The sequence below is a fragment of the Dipodomys spectabilis genome, unplaced genomic scaffold (assembly GCF_019054845.1).
Source record: "Dipodomys spectabilis isolate Male_0828 unplaced genomic scaffold, ASM1905484v1 ptg000002l, whole genome shotgun sequence".
Taxonomy (NCBI): domain Eukaryota; kingdom Metazoa; phylum Chordata; class Mammalia; order Rodentia; family Heteromyidae; genus Dipodomys; species Dipodomys spectabilis.
The window spans coordinates 4042166-4060000 of NW_024870679.1; the positions used below are offsets into that span (position 1 = coordinate 4042166).

Here is a 17835-nt window from a genome sequence, read left to right on the forward strand (position 1 = left end):
TATGATTTCATATATATGAGGTACCTCGAGTAGTCAGTAGAAAAATGGAAATTAGAACAGTGATTGCTAAGGCTATCGGGAGGCAGAAGTAGGACTTGTTGCTTAAAGGGTAATAATTTCAGTTTTGCAAGATTATTAAATGTTCTTTAAAAAGAATATACTGTGTGAGGGAAGGTGTGACATTGTCCAAAAAGAAATGTATTCTTTATTTGATTTAACCGTAATCCCTCTGTACATCACCTTTTAAATAACAATAAAAGAAAAAAATTAAAGAATAATCTTAGTACTCATGAAATATATACTTTAAAAGCTAAAGTGATCATTGTTTTTTGGGGGGGTCTGGTCCTGGGGCCTGAACTCTGGGCCTGGGCGCTGTCCCTCAGCTCTTCAGCTCAAGGCTAGCACTCTACCACTTGAGCCACAGCGCCACTTCCGGCTTTTTTCTTTTTGCTTATGTGGTGCTGAGGAATCGAACCCAGGGCCTCAGGCATGCAAGGCTCTACCTACCACTGAGACACCTTTCCAGCCCTAAAATGATAATTTTTTTGAAGTACATACTTTTCTACAATTTAAAAATCAGATTACCTCCACTGAAGTCTGGGTCAAGTTCCAAGTGTTGGGGGTTCTGTGAAATGAGTAGGGACATTGTGCCTTTGGTTTTAATCTGAGCTTTGATTTCTCTTCACAGTGTAGCCTTCATATTCATGCTTCTTACAGCATCTCCCAAAAACTGAATGTTCCAATGGCTCCACTCTCAGAACCTAATGCTGTGGGCATAGTCATCGCTCACGGTAAGCACCCTCCCTCCCGCCACCATGGACAGAAGTAGCTGAGCACATAGAAACTCAGCATAGCCTGTGAGAAAAATCACTGCAAATGGCCCTTGTATTTCTTTAGTAGAATGTTTTTGTTTTTTAGTCCGAAACCAGGACTCAAAATAGGTACCTGACACTTTTGCTCATTGGCTAGCACTCTACCAACTGAGCCATGTCTTTAACCCCTAGTAGAAATTTCCTGCACTATAACAATGCTTGAGTTTATTTATTTATTTATTTATTTTTGGTGCTGGTCCTGGGGCTTAAAGTCAGGGCTTGGGTACTGTGCCTGAGCTTTTGTGCTCAAGGCTAGCACTCTACCACTTGAGCCACAGCCCAGTTCCACCCCCCCCCCCCCCCCACACACACTTTTTTTTTTAATTGGAGATTAAAAAGTCTCAAGGGCTTTTCTGCCCAGGCTGGCTTCAAACCACAATCCTCAGCTCACAGCCTCCTGAGTAACTAGGATTACAGGTATGGCCACAGGCTCCCATCTTGCTTTGATTTTTAAATAGACTTCTACCTAGGAGAGTGAAGTGACTTCTTCCTTGTGGTCTCTAGTTCTACTGTCAAAGACCTGATGAGCAATAATCAGAATTATTCTGTCAGTAAATCCTCTCTCTTTCATTGTCAGGGTGTGCTGATGAGTTGGTGCTTTATATTGCAGGTAGTGTTGGGGATGCCATCTCAGTGATGGTCCCAGATGTTTACATCTCAGATGATGGGGGTTACTCCTGGACAAAGATGCTGGAAGGACCCCACCACTATACCATCCTGGATTCTGGAGGCATCATTGTGGCCATCGAGCACAGCAGCCATCCTATCAATGTGATTAAGTATGCATGAGCTCAGCTCCCCACGCATACCTACATAGAGGGCAGCCCTGGGAATATTCTTTGTCTGATGAGAAAGCCAGACCCTGTTTCAGATTTTTGCAGTCTGCTGAGCTGAAGGGAAAGTGCTGGAAGTGATTGTGTTTAGAGCAACTTGAAATAAATGGGTTGCTTTCCCCTCTGACCCCTTCTAGCTAACAAGTTTTATCACATTTAAAAAATATTTTTCTCAACAAAAATATTACAGAAATGGTCAAGCACTCTAGATTCGAAATTACTTACGTACAAGTTTTTATCATGTAATTTGAGTTTATTAATTTAGAATCCTGGGAAAGAATGATAGAGTAACATTGATTATGATGCATTGTACATAGAAATAGGCATGTTAAACTGAAACCCCTTTGTACAACTACTTGAAGATAATTTTTAGAAAGTTTAGAAGCCCATTCTTACTTGAGTCAGTGTACTACCTTTTCTTTTCTTTAAAATAAATTTTATAAAGGTATTTACATCCATGTTTTCTATAAATGTACCTTTTCCCCTGCTTTGTTAACTAATATGCTCAAAGCATTTTATATGCATATATAAAAATAGAACAGAGAACTATCAAAAACTTATGAATAAATGAATAAAGGATATAAATGAATAAAAAGGAGAGGTGGGGGAAAGAGTAATATAAGGGTGAATTTGATCAGAGCACACTATATGCACACATAGACACATCACAATGAAATACTTTAAAAATTAAAATAGGCCAAGTGCCAGTGGCTCACACCTCTACTCCTAGCTACTCAGGAAGCTGAGATCTGAGAGCTGCAGAAAAATCCCTGTGAGACTAAGGGACAGAGTGTAGGCCCTGAGTTCATGGCCCACAATAACAAAAATAATAATAATAATAAAAGAGCTGAGTGTCAGTGGCTCATACCTGTAATCCTAGCTATTTAAGAGGTTTAGTTCTGAGGATTGTGGTTCAAAACCAGCCCAGGCAAGAAATTCGATAAGATTCTTATCTCCAATTAGCTACTAAAAGCAGCTGTAAGTGGAGCTGCTGTTTAAGTGGTAGAGCACTAGCCTTTAGCACAAAAGCTCAGAAACAGCATCCAGGCCTGGATTTCAAGCCCCAGGACTGGCACCAAAAATTAATATTAATAATAATATTTAATTAAAATAATGGTCAGCAAGTAAATCACGACCTAAATACAGGGTTTTCTCGTGTTGGGGACCAAACAGCCATAGTGCTTTCCTGATATTCCCAGTACATTAGTCGTCTGTCATGATCTTTCTTTAATGGTTTTTCAGGTTCTCCACAGATGAAGGTCAGTGCTGGCAAACCTACACATTCACCAGGGAACCCATCTATTTCACTGGTCTAGCATCGGAACCTGGAGCCAGGTCCATGAATATCAGCATTTGGGGCTTCACAGAATCTTTCCTCACCCGCCAATGGGTCTCCTACACCATTGACTTTAAAGATATTCTTGAAAGGAATTGTGAGTATCTCCCCTGGAATTTTCTAAGACTCTTCTTCCCTAATAATCCATCCAGTTTAATCCCCTTTAGCTGGGATAAACATATATGCATATAAAAAGAGGTTGAGGGGCAGGGAAGTTGGCTTAGTGGTAGAGTGCTTGCCTAGCAGGTATGAAGCCTTGGGTTCCATTCCTCAGTACCACATAAACAGAAAAGCCAGAAGTACCACTATAGCTCAAGTGGTAGAGCACTAGCCTTGAGCATAGAGAGGCTCAGGGACAGTGCCCAGGCCCTGAATTAAGCCCCAGGACTGGCCAAAAAAAAAAAAAGGGTTGAGGTTGGAAGGTGTTTGTGCATATGATCAAGCAGTGGAATCAGAACAGCTGATTTTCTTAGAACTAGCACTGTGAAGAGAAATATGAGGGCTATATACATAAAATAAATCATCCTGTCAAGTACATTATAAAAGTAAAAAGAAAGGTGAAATCCATTTTATTGACAGATTTCTATTTTCCTATAACTAAAACATGTAAACATTAAGACAAGATTGTTGAAATATTTCACATTTTGTTTTCTGTCTATGAAATCTGGTATAGGCTTAATACTTAGAGCAACTCTCAGCCCGAAGTAGCTGTGGCTTAGAGCTACCTGATAGGACAGTATAGCTCTCACAATGGTAGAAAGATCTCTTGTACCTTTATAAGACTTTTTTTCTGCCTTACAGGAACAGTACATGTGTATTCTTGTCTAAAATTATTTTGACATTTCAGGGGTCTAGACAAATGTAGTGGACTGTAAAGAGGGGAAAGTGTTGATTGTGTCACCTCTCAAAATGTTGAAGTTTTAGCTTGACTGTCAGTCACAACCGCTGGGCAAGAATGAAGTTCACAATGATTTCTTCAAAGTGGTGTGACTTCACACTAGAAGACATGAAGAGGCCCAGAAAATGGCTTCAGAAAGAGGCTGACAATGTACAGAGAGTGGTCAAAAGCAAACCCAGACTCTTTGCCAAAGATGCTGACATTACACTGAAAAAAGTGAAGCACAAAAGAAAACACTGGAGAAAGAGGGACCTTGTTCACACATTGGTGGGATACAACCAAAGACTTAAAGTTCCTAGATGTTTTTGTTGAATGTTGGTCCCTTTCCTCAGTTAGTTCAGTGACTCCCGAAGAAGCAGAGCTCTTGTTTAGGACCTTACTTTTTTTTTTTTACAAGATGCTTAAATACAGTTTTAAAACTGAAGCCTATTGTCATCTAAAGTCATTAAAGAAGCTATTAAGAAAAACTGGCTGGAGTTTTCCCCTCAGCAGGCAGTTCTACAGTTATCTCTAAAATTTTTTTAACATCATTAAAAGATTTGTTAAGCACCTGCTCTCTAGCTGGCTCTGTGGCTGGTCTTCATATCCTGAAGGATAAAAAACTAATCCCCAGTCTTTAAGTCATAGTTTCTGAGTAGGTTTTCCAGGAGTGAATGAAAGGATAAAAGGATATATTGAGCCAGAGAATGTTGTCATCATCAATCCAAAAGAGGCTGTTGTCCCTTCTGTTTAAAGCAAATTAAGACATGGGAAATTGAACTTAATGCTCCTGAGTAATTAGTATTTTCTTCTAAGCAAAGATTCTCTGAAGTAGGAATTGCCAGTTGCTCTGGATGGAGGGCATGGGTAAAGTAAGACAGACAGCAGTGTCTCACTTTGGAAGAAACTAGAACCCCCTTTGCAGCTTTCTACTTCAAAACAAGTGAAGTTTTTGCTAATATAGAATAATACAATGGCAAGAACCCTCCTTTGGCACAAAGGAATGCAATTACTGGTAGGCTCTAGAATAATGCCACTTTTTTGTTTGCAGTTCCACATTCGAGCAATAGATCAAGTCACACATTCCGGTCTTCCCTCCCCTCATTCCTCCTACAGCCTGGCAGCTGCCTCCTGTGGTGGGATGTGTGCTGCACAGCTTCTGAACAGTGTATCTGTCCTTTAGGTGAAGAAGAAGACTACACTGTATGGCTGGCACACTCTACAGACCCTGGAGATCATGAAGATGGCTGCATCTTGGGCTATAAAGAGCAGTACCTGAGGCTACGCAAGTCATCCATCTGTCAGAATGGTCGAGACTACGTTGTAACCAGGCAGCCATCCATCTGTCACTGTACCCTGGAGGATTTCCTTTGGTACCTATATTGCCCGAGATCCCCCCAAAAACCCCTGTCCTGTCTAAGAGAAAGCAAAAGACTGATACCTTATAGAGATAAACAAACAAAAAACAATATTGAAATCCTTCTCAGTAAGAAGTGAGAGTGCTGCTTCTTATCAAGGAAATTGAGACACAGAAAGAGAACCAAACCTTAATAATTGGGCAGACAGTATAATCAAACCAGACAGTTAACCAGTTAACCATTGGACAGAGCCAGCAACCAGCCCCAGCAATCTTGACTTAGCAATAGTAAAGGTATATAAACAAGGAAGAGGGGAGAAAATGATAGAAAATGGCAAGATAAAACACCAAGAAGGATGTTTCATGTCCAAAAAAAGAAATTGAGTTTTAGACTAGAATATTAAGAATTCATTACTCCACATAAACCCATCATAGCTAGTCATTTACTGTCTCTCCAACACTTTGAAAACTGTCTTAATGTTGACTCTTGCAGTGATTTTGGCTACTTCCGTCCAGAAAATGATTCAGAGTGTGTGGAACAGCCAGAACTCAAGGGGCATGACCTAGAGTTTTGTCTGTATGGAAGAGAAGAACATCTGACAACAAATGGGTGAGATGTCCTTGTTGTGTCCCATTTGTCATTTTAGATTCCAATTCCTCTCTGTCATAGCCACTGCTGAAAAAAGACTTGGTAGACTTTGAGAAACTTGTTTTCCTTGAGGCTCCATATTTTCCATGGCTTATCAAATTACACTGGCCTACAATTCCTGCAGCAGATGTGGTTACTCTATTGCTACTGCCATTCTGGCCTTGGTTCAGGTTTGGCCATCCTGCCTCTACCAGGTGCCCCAAGGGATTTTACCACAGCCCAGCAGCTCTGAGCACAAACTGCACACCTTTCTCAGAAAGCAATACAGCCACTACCAGGAAGTACAAACCCCTGTAAACAAACTTTCTCTTCTGCCTTTCAGATACCGGAAAATTCCAGGAGACAGATGCCAAGGTGGGATGAATCCAGCTAGAGAAGTAAAGGACTTGAAAAAGAAATGTACAAGCAACTTTTTGAATCCCCAAAAGCAGGTATGTTCAAACAGATCTAGATTTTAGGTACAAGTGGGATTTCATGTTCTGTCAGAAAAGATCAAAATTATACTTCAGTCAGCTTACCTGTACACAGGAAACTATTAGGGTGAAGGACTCATGGCATGACCCAATAAGCTCATCTCATAAAAAGCTCTTTCTTGGTGGGGATAACTAGTATTCTGTAGGACTGTAAAAATCCTAGTAGCAGAGTTGTAGAAATTCCTGAACTTCAGAGCCATTTAGGTAAAACACTCAAGAAGGTTGGCCATCAGTGTATGATGCATGTGTATACATTGAAATATCACACTGTACTCTATTCCTATGTATAAATATTACATATTGGCTGAAAAATTTAAATGTATAACAAAAAGAAGCACCATGACCCAGAGTGCTGGTAAGAGCATTGTACAGTATAGGGTGGATTTTTGTACTAAGTCATGGCAAAGGTGTTCACAATGGAAACCTGATCTGTGGTGCAGTGGGATGCTTTGGTATAGAGGCAACTTATAAAGCTAATTACAAAACTATGGAACTGAACTATGTGGTTGGGGTTTGGAGAAAAGGAAACTTCTTGATATTTTCTTTTTTTTTTTTTTTTGGTCGTGGGCTTGAACTAGGCCTGGGTGCTATCCCTGTGCTCTTCAGCTCAAGGTGAGCTCTCTACCGTTTGAGCCACAGCACCACTTCTAGTTTTCTGGTAGTTTATTGGAGATAAGAGTCTCATAGACTTTCCTGCCCAGGCTGGCTTTAAACCTCGATCCTCAGATCTCAGCCTCCTGATTAGCTAAGATTACAGGTGTGAGCCACCGGAGCCCAGCTATTGATATTTATTCTTGATTTAAAAAAAATAAAGAAGTAAAAGCACTGGGACAGCAATGTGACTCAGGGAGCTAAGCTGGAAGTCCCTGTTTCCCGTCTGTAATTTGAAAGGCTGAGCAGGATAATCTGTAGTCACCTCCTCTCTCTTGGGGTGAGAGACTGACAAAGGGTGGGACTCAGGAGGCAATGGGAGAAGAGTGTGTGGGTGTGTGTATTTGTAAGGGGGAAAGTTCCTCCTTCTCTGCACCCCTGCCCTGGACTGCTGGTGGTTGTCCTTAGAGTGTTTGTGTGTGTGATTGCACAGGACTCCCGCCCACAGGGACACAGCTTGTCCCAGAATCCAGCTCCGCCTCCTCTTGGATACACTGAAAACACACACTTCCTATCTCCCACCCAGACCCAGGTAGGTTACACGCAAACAATCATGTGATAAGGCTTATTTCAAAATCATACCAAAAAATAAGTAAAAACATAAATCTTGATGTCCTAGATAGTGGCCTCCCTGATATGGCATGGACACACGCATCCTCCCAGATGACAGCTCTGTTCTAGATTAGTTCAGCCTACTACTGTTAGTTTCCCTTTCCTACTCCACCCTAACTTCCAAGACTTGTAAACTGGGAATAGAACAGTCACTGTGACCATGTGTTATCTAGGCAGTTGCCAGGGCTTTCAGTGTAACTTTGACATTGAAACCCCTGTGCTCGCAGTTTCCAGGCAGCTGTAGTTGAGATTTTCCTCTGCCAGCTGTGATGGTCTCCTGGTAACATTGAGATGGTCCATCCTGGCGGGTTAGAAAAGTACCATCATCAAATGGCTTGGACTGTAGATCACTCAGAGAAAGGAGGGGAATGAACAGCCACTTTGAGTGAAGTCCTAGAATATCCATGCCTAAAAGCTTTTGTGTTTCTCTTTTACTTTATCAAGAATTCCAAGTCCAATTCTGTTCCCATTATTCTGGCCATTGTGGGATTAATGCTGGTCACGGTTGTCGCAGGAGTGCTCATTGTGAAGAAATATGTCTGTGGTGGAAGGTAAGAGAATTCAGAAAAAGCATGCTCAAACCTTCTCATAGCTTGTATTTTTTTTGTGTGTGTCAACTGTACTGTCTGTGACTCATTCCACGAGTTTAAAAGCACCAGCGCCTATAATCCTAGCTACTGAGGAGGCTGAGATCTGGGGATCACGTTTCAAAGCCATCCTGGGGCTGGAAAATCCATGAGACTCTTATCTCCAGTTAACCACCAGGAAACCAGAAGTGGCACTGTGGCTCAAAGTGGTAGAGCACTAGCCTTGAGCTGAAGAGCTTAGGGACAGTGCCCAGACCTAGAGTTCAAGCCCCACAGCCAACAAAAGCAAAAACAAAAAAAAGGCCGGGTGTCAGTGGCTCATGCCTGTCATCCTAGTACTCAGGAGACTGAGATCTGATGATCGTGCTTCAAAGACAGCCCAGGCAGGAAAGTCTGAGAGACTCTTATCTCCAATAAACCAATCAGAAAACCAGAAGTGACACTATGGCTCAAGTGGTAGAGCGCTAGCCTTGAGCAGAAGAGCTGAGGGACAGCGCCCAGGCCCAGAGTCCAAGCCCCCCAACAACAAAAAAAAAAAGAAAGAAAGAAAAGATATGAGTCTACTCACCAAGTGAGGGCTAAGAGAGGTTTTCCCACAGGTTCCTGGTGCACCGATATTCTGTGCTGCAGCAGCACGCAGAGGCCGATGGGGTGGATGCTTTGGACACAGCCTCCCACGCTAATAAAAGTGGCTACCATGATGACTCAGATGAGGTAAGACTGCTTCTTCTTGAGACATCCAAAGATAGGAAAATAAAAGCTATTCTTCTAGTTATGATCAAAATATTATGAGGTAGTTCATGCCTGTAATCTAGTTACTCAGGAGGCCAACTTCTGAGGGTCAAGGTTTGAAGCCATCACCTACAGAAAAGCCTGTGAGACTCTTATCTCCAATTAATTACCAAAAAGCCAGAAGTGGAGCTGTGGTTCAAGTAATGGAGCACTAACCTTAAGCACAAAAGCTCAGGGACAGCACCTAGGCCCTGAGTTCAAGCCCCACGACTGAAACAAATGTAAATAAATAAATGTTTGGGAGGTGGTGCTGTGGCTCAAGTGGTAGAGAGCTCGCCTTGAGCTGAAGAGCTGAGGGACAGTGCTCAGGCCCAGAGTTCAAGCCCCCACGACAGACCAAAAAAAAAAAAAAGTTTTTATAAATGTTTGGAGCCAACAAAGGTATAATCTCCAAGCAATATCTTGGTAACTTCAGGATTTACTAAACTCAGACACTAGGTGATTGCTTTCAAAATAGGAAGTTTTAAATCTGCCAATAATATGGTACCTGTCTCTCTTTCAGGACCTCCTGGAATAGCTCTTCAAAGGAGCTGGGACCCAGCATGGATGTCGGAACCACAGTACCTCCTACACTCCCTGTGGCTCCGACTTGGGGAAATAAACGATTTCCCATTTGCGAGGGACCCAGCTCTGGTTCTGCTGCTTCCATCAAAGCCAAAAGGACCTACACTAAAGAAATGCAGGGTGGGGTGGGGAACCCTGAACACTTTCAACAATTGGCTTTGAGAAGGGGGGTTGGGATTTTAAATTCTTTAACCTTTTATTTCAAGTTCTGTCTTTTGTTCAAGTATGGGTTCTGGGGTTTTGTTTGCTTGTTTTTGAGGGAAATGAAGTGGAATTTGAAGGAATTGTTCACTAACCCCATACTTGCCTAGTCTGTGCTGCACCTCTCTGCTGGCTCAAGCATCAACATTCACGTAGTACCGGGTGCTGTCCCTGGGCCCCGCTGGCCATGTGGAACAGCCACAGAGAGGAAAATAGAGGCAGGAGTGACTGGTATATCCTGGTCCGCTTTCCTCCATCTGGGGCCAGCCCTGCTCTAAGAACACTGCATGCCAGCTCCTTACCCAGATCCCCATGCAGCAACTTTCACCCCCTTGGGACCATAGGCCACAGTGATTTTTCTTTTCTCTTGTTTAATTAGGCAATACTCTTGTTAATTGCCCTTTGGCAATTAACTTAACCATGTGCTTCCAAGATACTAGATCAGGAAAACTTAACAGGGCAATATTTTTAACTTGGGGCAGGAAGAAAGGAGCAACAGAGAATTGACTAGATTTAGCACCTATTAAAGGCAAAACTCTGGCTGCTTCTGAAATCTTTCAGGCTGGGCTTTGTGTATATGCCAGTGGACTTGCTCAAGGACAGGGTACAGCTTGGTCTGGAAGTCTGCCCAGGCTCAGCCATCTCTTGGCTGGAGCTCATCATTGAGCACAGTACAGCCCCAAGGACAGACCATCCCAGTCTTCCATGTCCCCTTTTTGCCCATTATGTTGGCTAGTTGTCGAACCATTGCAATGGCTGTTTATTTGCCTTTTCCTAGGGATGTTTTCAGATTTATAGACTTTGTTATCAGAATTGTATTATCAAGCTATTCTTTTCATCCTTTTCTGCAATTTTGCCAGGTTATTTGTTAGTATGAAATTTTTGAATCAATTGAAAACACATTTCCGGTGAGATGATGCTTGGTGTGATACATTGGACTCATATTAAATTTTAAGATTTTCACTTGAAATTTTTCCAAATTAAATAAATTGTAGAATGGAGTTCCAGTTTGGGTGGCCATATAGTAATGGAAAGCTGCAATAACTGGCATTAATATAGCTTGAATATTTGCTATCACAGGTATGTAGTATGGCCAGTCTTCTGTCTCACTGTCCCTCCTGTGCTGGTCACAGTTTCTCCCAGTAATTATGATCGAGACATTCTTTGGTAGGTGCCATTTTGCTGCTAGTTCATTTTGTAGCTAAAAGCCAGCAAAAAGTAAATGTGCCAAATTAAGTTTTGTCAGAATGTGCAAGCAGATGGCTAGGTACTATCCTCCTCAGAATGGATGAACAGCAGCAGGGAAAGAGGGCGGGGGAATGGATGTAGAGATTTGAAACAGCAGCAAATTTAAATGAGTCAGGAAGTTTCCATTCGAAAATGAAATTAGGGAAGTATTTGCTATGGGTAGAATGTTCTTTTAGCTCTTTCATTTTGCATGATTTTAAAATTTTAAAAATAATTCTGTAGATAGACCAGTTTATAAATGATCCAAGTGTCAGCTTCTGTCCTACCGTGACCTCCTACCCAAAGTGAATTTTCATTTAATGCCCAGAAAAGAGCTATTTACATCACACATTTTCTCCCAGCATAAACCCAGACAGATGTGAGCAGATGTGCCAATGTATAGTTATTCTCCCCTGAGTTTTAAGATTAGGAAGATGAACATCTACTCTAACCATCTAAGATGAATGCTCTTTGCTTATAATAATATCTAGGATTTCTGTAGAACTTGGCAGTTTTCAGAGCATTTTTACTTGCATTATGCCCCTTGAGCCCACTGACATTCTAGTGCTTGAGCTCAGGAACCAAGTTGAGTCAGTTATCCAGGGCCTCTGAATGTGTTACAGGCAACACTAACTGTTTCAGAACCCTGGAAAATTGTTGTGTGGGCAAGTGCTGAATGCTTGGAGCAGGCCTTCTTTCTTATAATGACTTGTTCTATAGGATAAGGATCCGTGTATTTCTTTCAAAGCATTATTTAGGGACCTTTTGTTTTATTTTTGGAAAATAGAAATTTTTATGCTCATGTTTTTCATGGATGAAAACAAAAGAAATGATGAATTTTGAATGGGTCTTCAGGAGCAGCTCCTCTCCTCTTGGAGGGTACCTGTGGAAGAGCCTAAAAGGGAGTTACCATGGATGGGTGGTCTCCATCTTCCTGCTTTGAGCCATGGCTGGCTGGTTGGCTTTGTTGGCTTGGGAATTGCCTTCAAATTAGCTTTCTGTACCAGTCATATAGTACAGAATGTGTGCTCTTGACCAGAGGGTAAAAGAATCTAAATCCATTGGAGCTTTAAAAAAAAAAAAATCTGATTTTTGATGCTCAGCCTGGGGATACTATCCTTAAAGGTAAAGCTAACGTGTGTCATCATGAAACTTGCAGCAAGATGGCAGCAAAAGGGGTGGTTTCTAGAGGCCTGAGCAGTGGAATTTAGCCTTGTTATACCAGACTGTCCAAGTAGTCTGAGCTCTTAAATCCAGAACTCACCATCCTTCCTGCTTGAGACTCGGGGATTTGAGGGCTTTACTGAGAGCAAAGACCAGTTCTAGACATGCCTCAGCTGGGACTTGAGTGGTAACACTACTCAGAAGAGTCCTAGAAGCTTGGGAATTTCTATAGAGTTTCAGTCTTTGAAGCTTGGAACTGAGCAGATTCTGAGAGAATTAGCTGGTTGGTGCCTTTCTTACTCTCCTAGTTGTAGGTTTACTGAGTCTCTGTGCTGGGGTGGCAGAATAGTATATCCTGGCCACCTCCAGTGCCATAGCTAGACATCCCACAGCCTTGGTCATGATACCAGGGTGGAGAACAGGGCACGGGCCATCCACATGAACCCTCGGTGACGTGGCTGGTCCCTGTAATCATTTAATTGCTCTCCAAACCATCTAGATAGAGTTTCTCTTTCCTCTTAGGAGAGCTCTGAAGAGCCCCGCCCCTGTACACAATGACCAAGATCACATCTGTTTGTGGTCATCCTGGCACTGTCATGTCCACATTAAGCCAGGTAGTTGAAACGACTGAAACAGGAAAGGACGCAGCTTTTCAACTTTCTACCACCTACCTTCCAGCAGGGAAATTAACAGGGACTTGAATGTCCTTTGAATAAACCAAAGTTTAATATTTGCTACATGATATAGGGACAGGGAGAGCAAGAATCAGCCACTGATTGGCCTGTCTGGCCCTCAGGGTGGTGAAAGAGAATTGAAATAGGAGTGTGTTGACTTTTTGGTTCCTTGCATTTTAACATTAAGAATCAGAAAATTGATTTGAAACTGTCAACAACTTGCTGTATACATTTTTTTTTTGCACACCAGTACATTCTTAAGCGTTCTTGTTTATATGGAATAACATAAACTAACCTGTACCTATATATATATACATATGTACATATATACATATATAAACTGTATAGTGTACATGCTAATGATTTATTGGTAGGCCTCAAATCTTTAATGCGGTGTTTGTCTTCCGCATGCCCTCGGGTGTGGCCGGATGACTGACCGTCCCCTGGTGGTTCTACCACCTCCCGTGTTTGAACCTCCAGAGAGGAGGTTTGGGTTGTTCTCTTCTTATCCTCCTGCACAGAAATGCTCAGGGTCCCCATGTGCCTGTTGCTCATCACCCTCTTGTCTCTGTTTCTGAGCATGTGGTCCCTCTCCAAGCTGTGGGACGCTGCCTTCCTAATGAGAGTGTAAAGCAGTGTTAAGATCACTACTGCATGTGTGCTAAACACTCAAGCTTTCTGCTCCCTCGGAACAGAAAATTGCATGTGAGGTGGGATAATCAAGTTTCAATGGCCATGTAAGTTCAAAGCCAGATCCCATAATGAAATCCCACAAGATGAAAATAAAACTCAAATTTCTTTAGCATTGTGTAAATAAATCTGGATGTGTTTAACTTTGTACCAGTAATTTTCTGTATATTTGCAGTATTTGGGTTAGAAATAAACAAACTGGACTTTGTTACCTGACCTACCAAGATGACTAAGCTACAGTTTGTTGATGTGATAGCTTCTCCATTTTCTAGTTTCAGAAATCAAACTCAAGCAACTAGAAAAGAAGCCCATTAAAAACCAGGCCTGGCTGGGCACCAACGGGTTCACACCTGAGGATCAAGGTTCAAATCCAGCCTGGGTAGGAAAGTCCATGAGACTCTTATCTCCAATTAACACATCAAAAAGCCAGAGTTGTGGCTCAAGTGATAGAGCTCTAACCTTGGGCACAAAAGTTCAGGGACAATGTCCAGGTTCTGAGTTCAAGCCCCACAACTGCCACCAAACAAACAGGCCAGACCTATGCATTTATAGTATGAAGGATATTAGATAAATTTTTCTTCTTTTTGTTTGTATTCTTTCCTTTTGTTGTCCTTTATGCAGATCCAAAGTTTGCCTCCTATGAGCAGCTCTCTTGTTCTCCCTTCAGAAAATCTAATGCGTGCTCTCTCTCTCGCGCACACACACACACACACACACCCCTACACCTTCTCTAGTTTCCATTGCTGTGCATCCTTCTGGACAGTAACAGAGTACTGGTCTTCTGAATTCTTTGTTCCTTGTAGCCTGTTTGACAAGAGACAATGCTAGAAATTTAACTTGTAGCCTTGTATCTGTCCCTCCTAAGGTTTCCAAGTTGCTCTTACAGTCCTCAGTCCTTCAATGAGTAGTAGCATCATTCCAAATGGATCTGTACAAGAAGTTCCTCCCAACTGCTTTGAGCCTTTGGCCATTTTGGCCAACATTACCATTTAATACCCCAGTATCTTGGTCTGGAAATGATCAAAGGTCTTGTTGTTGTTCTTTCCTTCTCCTCCCCCTCTCTACCCCTCTTCCTCTCCTTTTCCTCCTCCTCTCCCCCTCCTCCTCTCCTTCCTCCCCCTCCTTTTCTTCTTCTTCCTCTGCCTGGGTGCTGTCCCTGAGCAGTTTTGCTCAAAGTTAGCACTCTACAACTTGAGCCAGAGCTTCACTTCTGGGTATCCTTTGGTGGTTAATTGGAGATAAGAGTCTCATGGGCTTTCCTACCCAGGCTGACTTCAAACTTAAGTCCTCAGATCTCAGCCTCCTCTGAGTAGTTATGATTACAGGTGTGAGCCACTGGTGAGAGAGTTCCTATGCCTCATGATTTGGGGGGGATGTAGAGGGGGTAGTTCAGTTTCAGGAATTCAACTGAACATTATGTTCTAAGACTCCCTGTACCAGTATCTGTTGATTGCTTTTGAAAATGCACATTCCTGCTTCTACCCCAGACATAACAAATTTCACTTTCTTATGGCAGGCCTAAGGAATTTTAAATTTGATTCTTCACACTTTTGGTGTAATAAAGGGCTAAGAGTAAAAGCTGGACCATTTCCTCATCAAAATATGACAAAATGTGGTATATAAAAGAGCAGCCTGATTTGGGCACTGCTCATACTTGTAGTAACCTTGATTGGGTCAGGCAAGAAAATAGTTCTGTTATGGAACAAGTACAGATCCAGTCAATCTCCACACTACTCTTTTTAGCCATCCCAGTGCCTTATAAATCAGTTCCTCACACAGAAGTATAAACCATAGGTTGTCCAGAACCTATAGATTGCAGAGACTGAGCACAAACAGCAAAGGACTACCAGGGTCCTACTGAGTGCCCTGAAGTTGAGGGCTAAATAAGTAAGCTCATTCATTCTACCACAGTGACTTCTCCCCATGGGGAAAACAAGGGGGAGGGGGATGTAATTCTACTTCTACTCAACTTGGCTATCACCCTGAAACAACTCTGAAACTAAAGTGTGTATTTTAAAAATTCAGAGGAGACTGGCTTCTGGAAATGGAAAGTGGGAGTGTGATGGGAAAATGTACTTACGGAGCAGGCAGCAGGTGATGCATGGTAGGGTAAACCTGGAAATCATATGGGCCACTAGTGGGCAACTAGCACTTACTGCATACAAGCAGACCCTCCTGCATTGTAATCATTGTCTCCACAGCCCAATCATGACACTGGCCGCCCTTGTTCCATAGACCTGTGGCTCAGAGCCACCAGCTGGTGACTGAGTGGTACAGCCAGAAGTCACACATTTCTCTTCCAGTTAAGGAGTTCCCCTCCTGTGCTCTTGTACCTCTTACTTTGGGCTTTATCTCATAAGAAGGGAGCCATTGACAGCTTTCAAGAGGGGGGCAGGAGGGGGGGATGCTGGCCTGACCTAAAAATAGCTTCCATTTATGGAGCACTTAGTCTGCTAAGCACTTCACAAAGATTACCTCTCTTAATCCTCACAACAACCCTACGGTTTCTATTATCTCCATTTTACCGATGAAAATAGACATTCCTGACTGAGGGCTGAGGGCGTAGCTCAGTAGTGGAACACTTGCCTAGCATTGTGCAAGGCCTGTGTTCAGAGGGTGTGTGACAACACACAGAACTAAACTGGTGACAGAGCCCAAGCGGAGCCAAATCACCCCTCACTGCACCACCTTGCCTTTGGCTAGCTGCTGGAAAGGGAAGGAGTGAGGCGGGAGAGGGGGCTCTGGGAAGGTCATGTTGATGAGGCTTTGCTGCTCATTGGATGTAGGAGATCTTAAAGGTGTGATCTTGGGTCCTGAGCACTGCTGGGGGAGCCAGAGGTCAGGAGCCGAGATGTGAGCCAATCCTCTGACAGAGGCCAGGTCCTGTTCAGATGGTCGGTTCTCAATCTCTCCCCTCCCTCCTAGTACTGTGAGGGGGTGTCATCTCTCTCCCAAGATAACAGGGCTACCTCGGCCCTCCTCCTGTGGCTATTCTGGGCTGTTGTCTGATCCTCCTCTTCCCCTAGCCCCTATTTCACCCTTCTGCTGGGAGTAGGTAGTGGGGAAGAGGCCAGCCCACTTACATAAGCCTGTGATTGGGACCCTGGGAGGCCAGCCTGGAGAGCAGGTGCTCAGCCCCTCCCTCACCACCAACCCAGGAAAACCTTCAGCTGGAACACAGCCTCTGGGTAGGCCCAGCATGGAGGCAGCCACCACCACAGAGGTGGCCTCAGGCTCTCAGCAGAAGGGGGAAGAAGCCAGCCTAGCAGACGTGGAAGGAGCCCAGGCTTCACCCAGACAGGAGGCAGGCAGCCCCACTCCGCAGCATCTGCCCCCTATAGAAGGTGACCCATGCCGGTTGGTAGAGGGTGGGGAGGCTGGGCAGGGGGAATGGGGGGGGACTTTCCTGCTACCCTGACTGCACCCCCTTAGGTGTTTGCAGAGCTTAGTGACTTCTCATACAGGATTGATCACTGGAGATGTCCCCTGCCCCTTTCCTGGAATTCTGACTTGCTTCTGAAGTGTCTTTGCTGGGTGTGTGCTTTTTTAGACGAAAAGTCAGCGAATGGTATTTGTGGCCCTTTAGAGTGGCTAAAAATGGTCCACTTGTATTTTTATCTTTTAAAAAAAAAGTCAAGTCACAGGAACTGGGAGGACCTGGGAGACTAATGGCCAGTCAGGAGGGGAGCAAGGGGAAGATAGTGGCTGGCCGTGGCAGGGGGAGACAGGAGGAAGGCAAAGCTGTGGCTGCTGTGGATGCTAAGTGTTCAGCACAGTGACACTCAGTCTCCCTATGGGCCATGCCATGGCATCAGGACTAACCCTAGCACCCTACTGCTCCAGGCCTCTCTGAGTTGATGGTCTTTGCAAAGAGGCACTGCAGCAAGGAGATGTTTGGTGTCCTTTCCAACCCCAGTTGCTCTGCTACACCAGCACCAACTGTCTTCCGCTCAAGTCTCCAGAGTTCATCTAAGCGGCCCCTTCGGGGTGGGGGTGAGGGTGTCAATGCAAGCTGCTACAGAGAGGGAGTGGGGAAATGAACTCTTCACTTCTGTATGATAGTCTCCCCAAGTCTACCTTAAAAGTCCTGAGTTCAGATGATGCAAAGACCACAAGGAGAGGTCTGGAGGCAAACATTTCCAGTGCTGCTGAGCACTTCTGTGGCTTTGGCCAAATCAGTTAACCTCTCCATTCCATTCTCCTCAGTATCAATGGATTGATAAAGTTCTACCTTGTAAGGTCATTGAAAGGATTGCTGAGGTCCAAAAGGTCTTAG

At 43.5% G+C, this 17835-nt stretch overlaps 2 protein-coding genes across 5 annotated transcripts in view; both read left to right on the forward strand.

The window, feature by feature from the left end:
- The window catches only part of Sort1 (sortilin 1), a 73720-nt gene extending 60013 nt beyond the window's left edge, over positions 1–13707 (forward strand). For 2 of the 4 annotated variants that reach the window (XM_042681967.1, XM_042681976.1), the window contains exons 12-20: positions 689–791; positions 1483–1651; positions 2948–3138; positions 5102–5291; positions 5769–5885; positions 6247–6355; positions 8105–8211; positions 8847–8961; positions 9542–11056. In XM_042681967.1, coding sequence (XP_042537901.1) covers positions 689–791; positions 1483–1651; positions 2948–3138; positions 5102–5291; positions 5769–5885; positions 6247–6355; positions 8105–8211; positions 8847–8961; positions 9542–9556 — 1116 coding nt within the window. In that variant the 3' untranslated portion in view covers positions 9557–11056. Of the gene's footprint in view, positions 1–688; positions 792–1482; positions 1652–2947; positions 3139–5101; positions 5292–5768; positions 5886–6246; positions 6356–7481; positions 7581–8104; positions 8212–8846; positions 8962–9541 lie in introns of all 4 variants that reach the window. The other 2 variants (XM_042681950.1, XM_042681958.1) reach the window with 2 other exon arrangements.
- Positions 13708–16758: 3051 nt separating this feature from the next.
- Mybphl (myosin binding protein H like) overlaps positions 16759–17835 on the forward strand; it is a 17951-nt gene continuing 16874 nt past the window's right edge. Inside the window, exon 1 of the mRNA XM_042681651.1 lies at positions 16759–16903. Within this exon, the coding sequence (XP_042537585.1) occupies positions 16759–16903 (145 nt within the window). The remainder of the gene's footprint in view (positions 16904–17835) is intronic.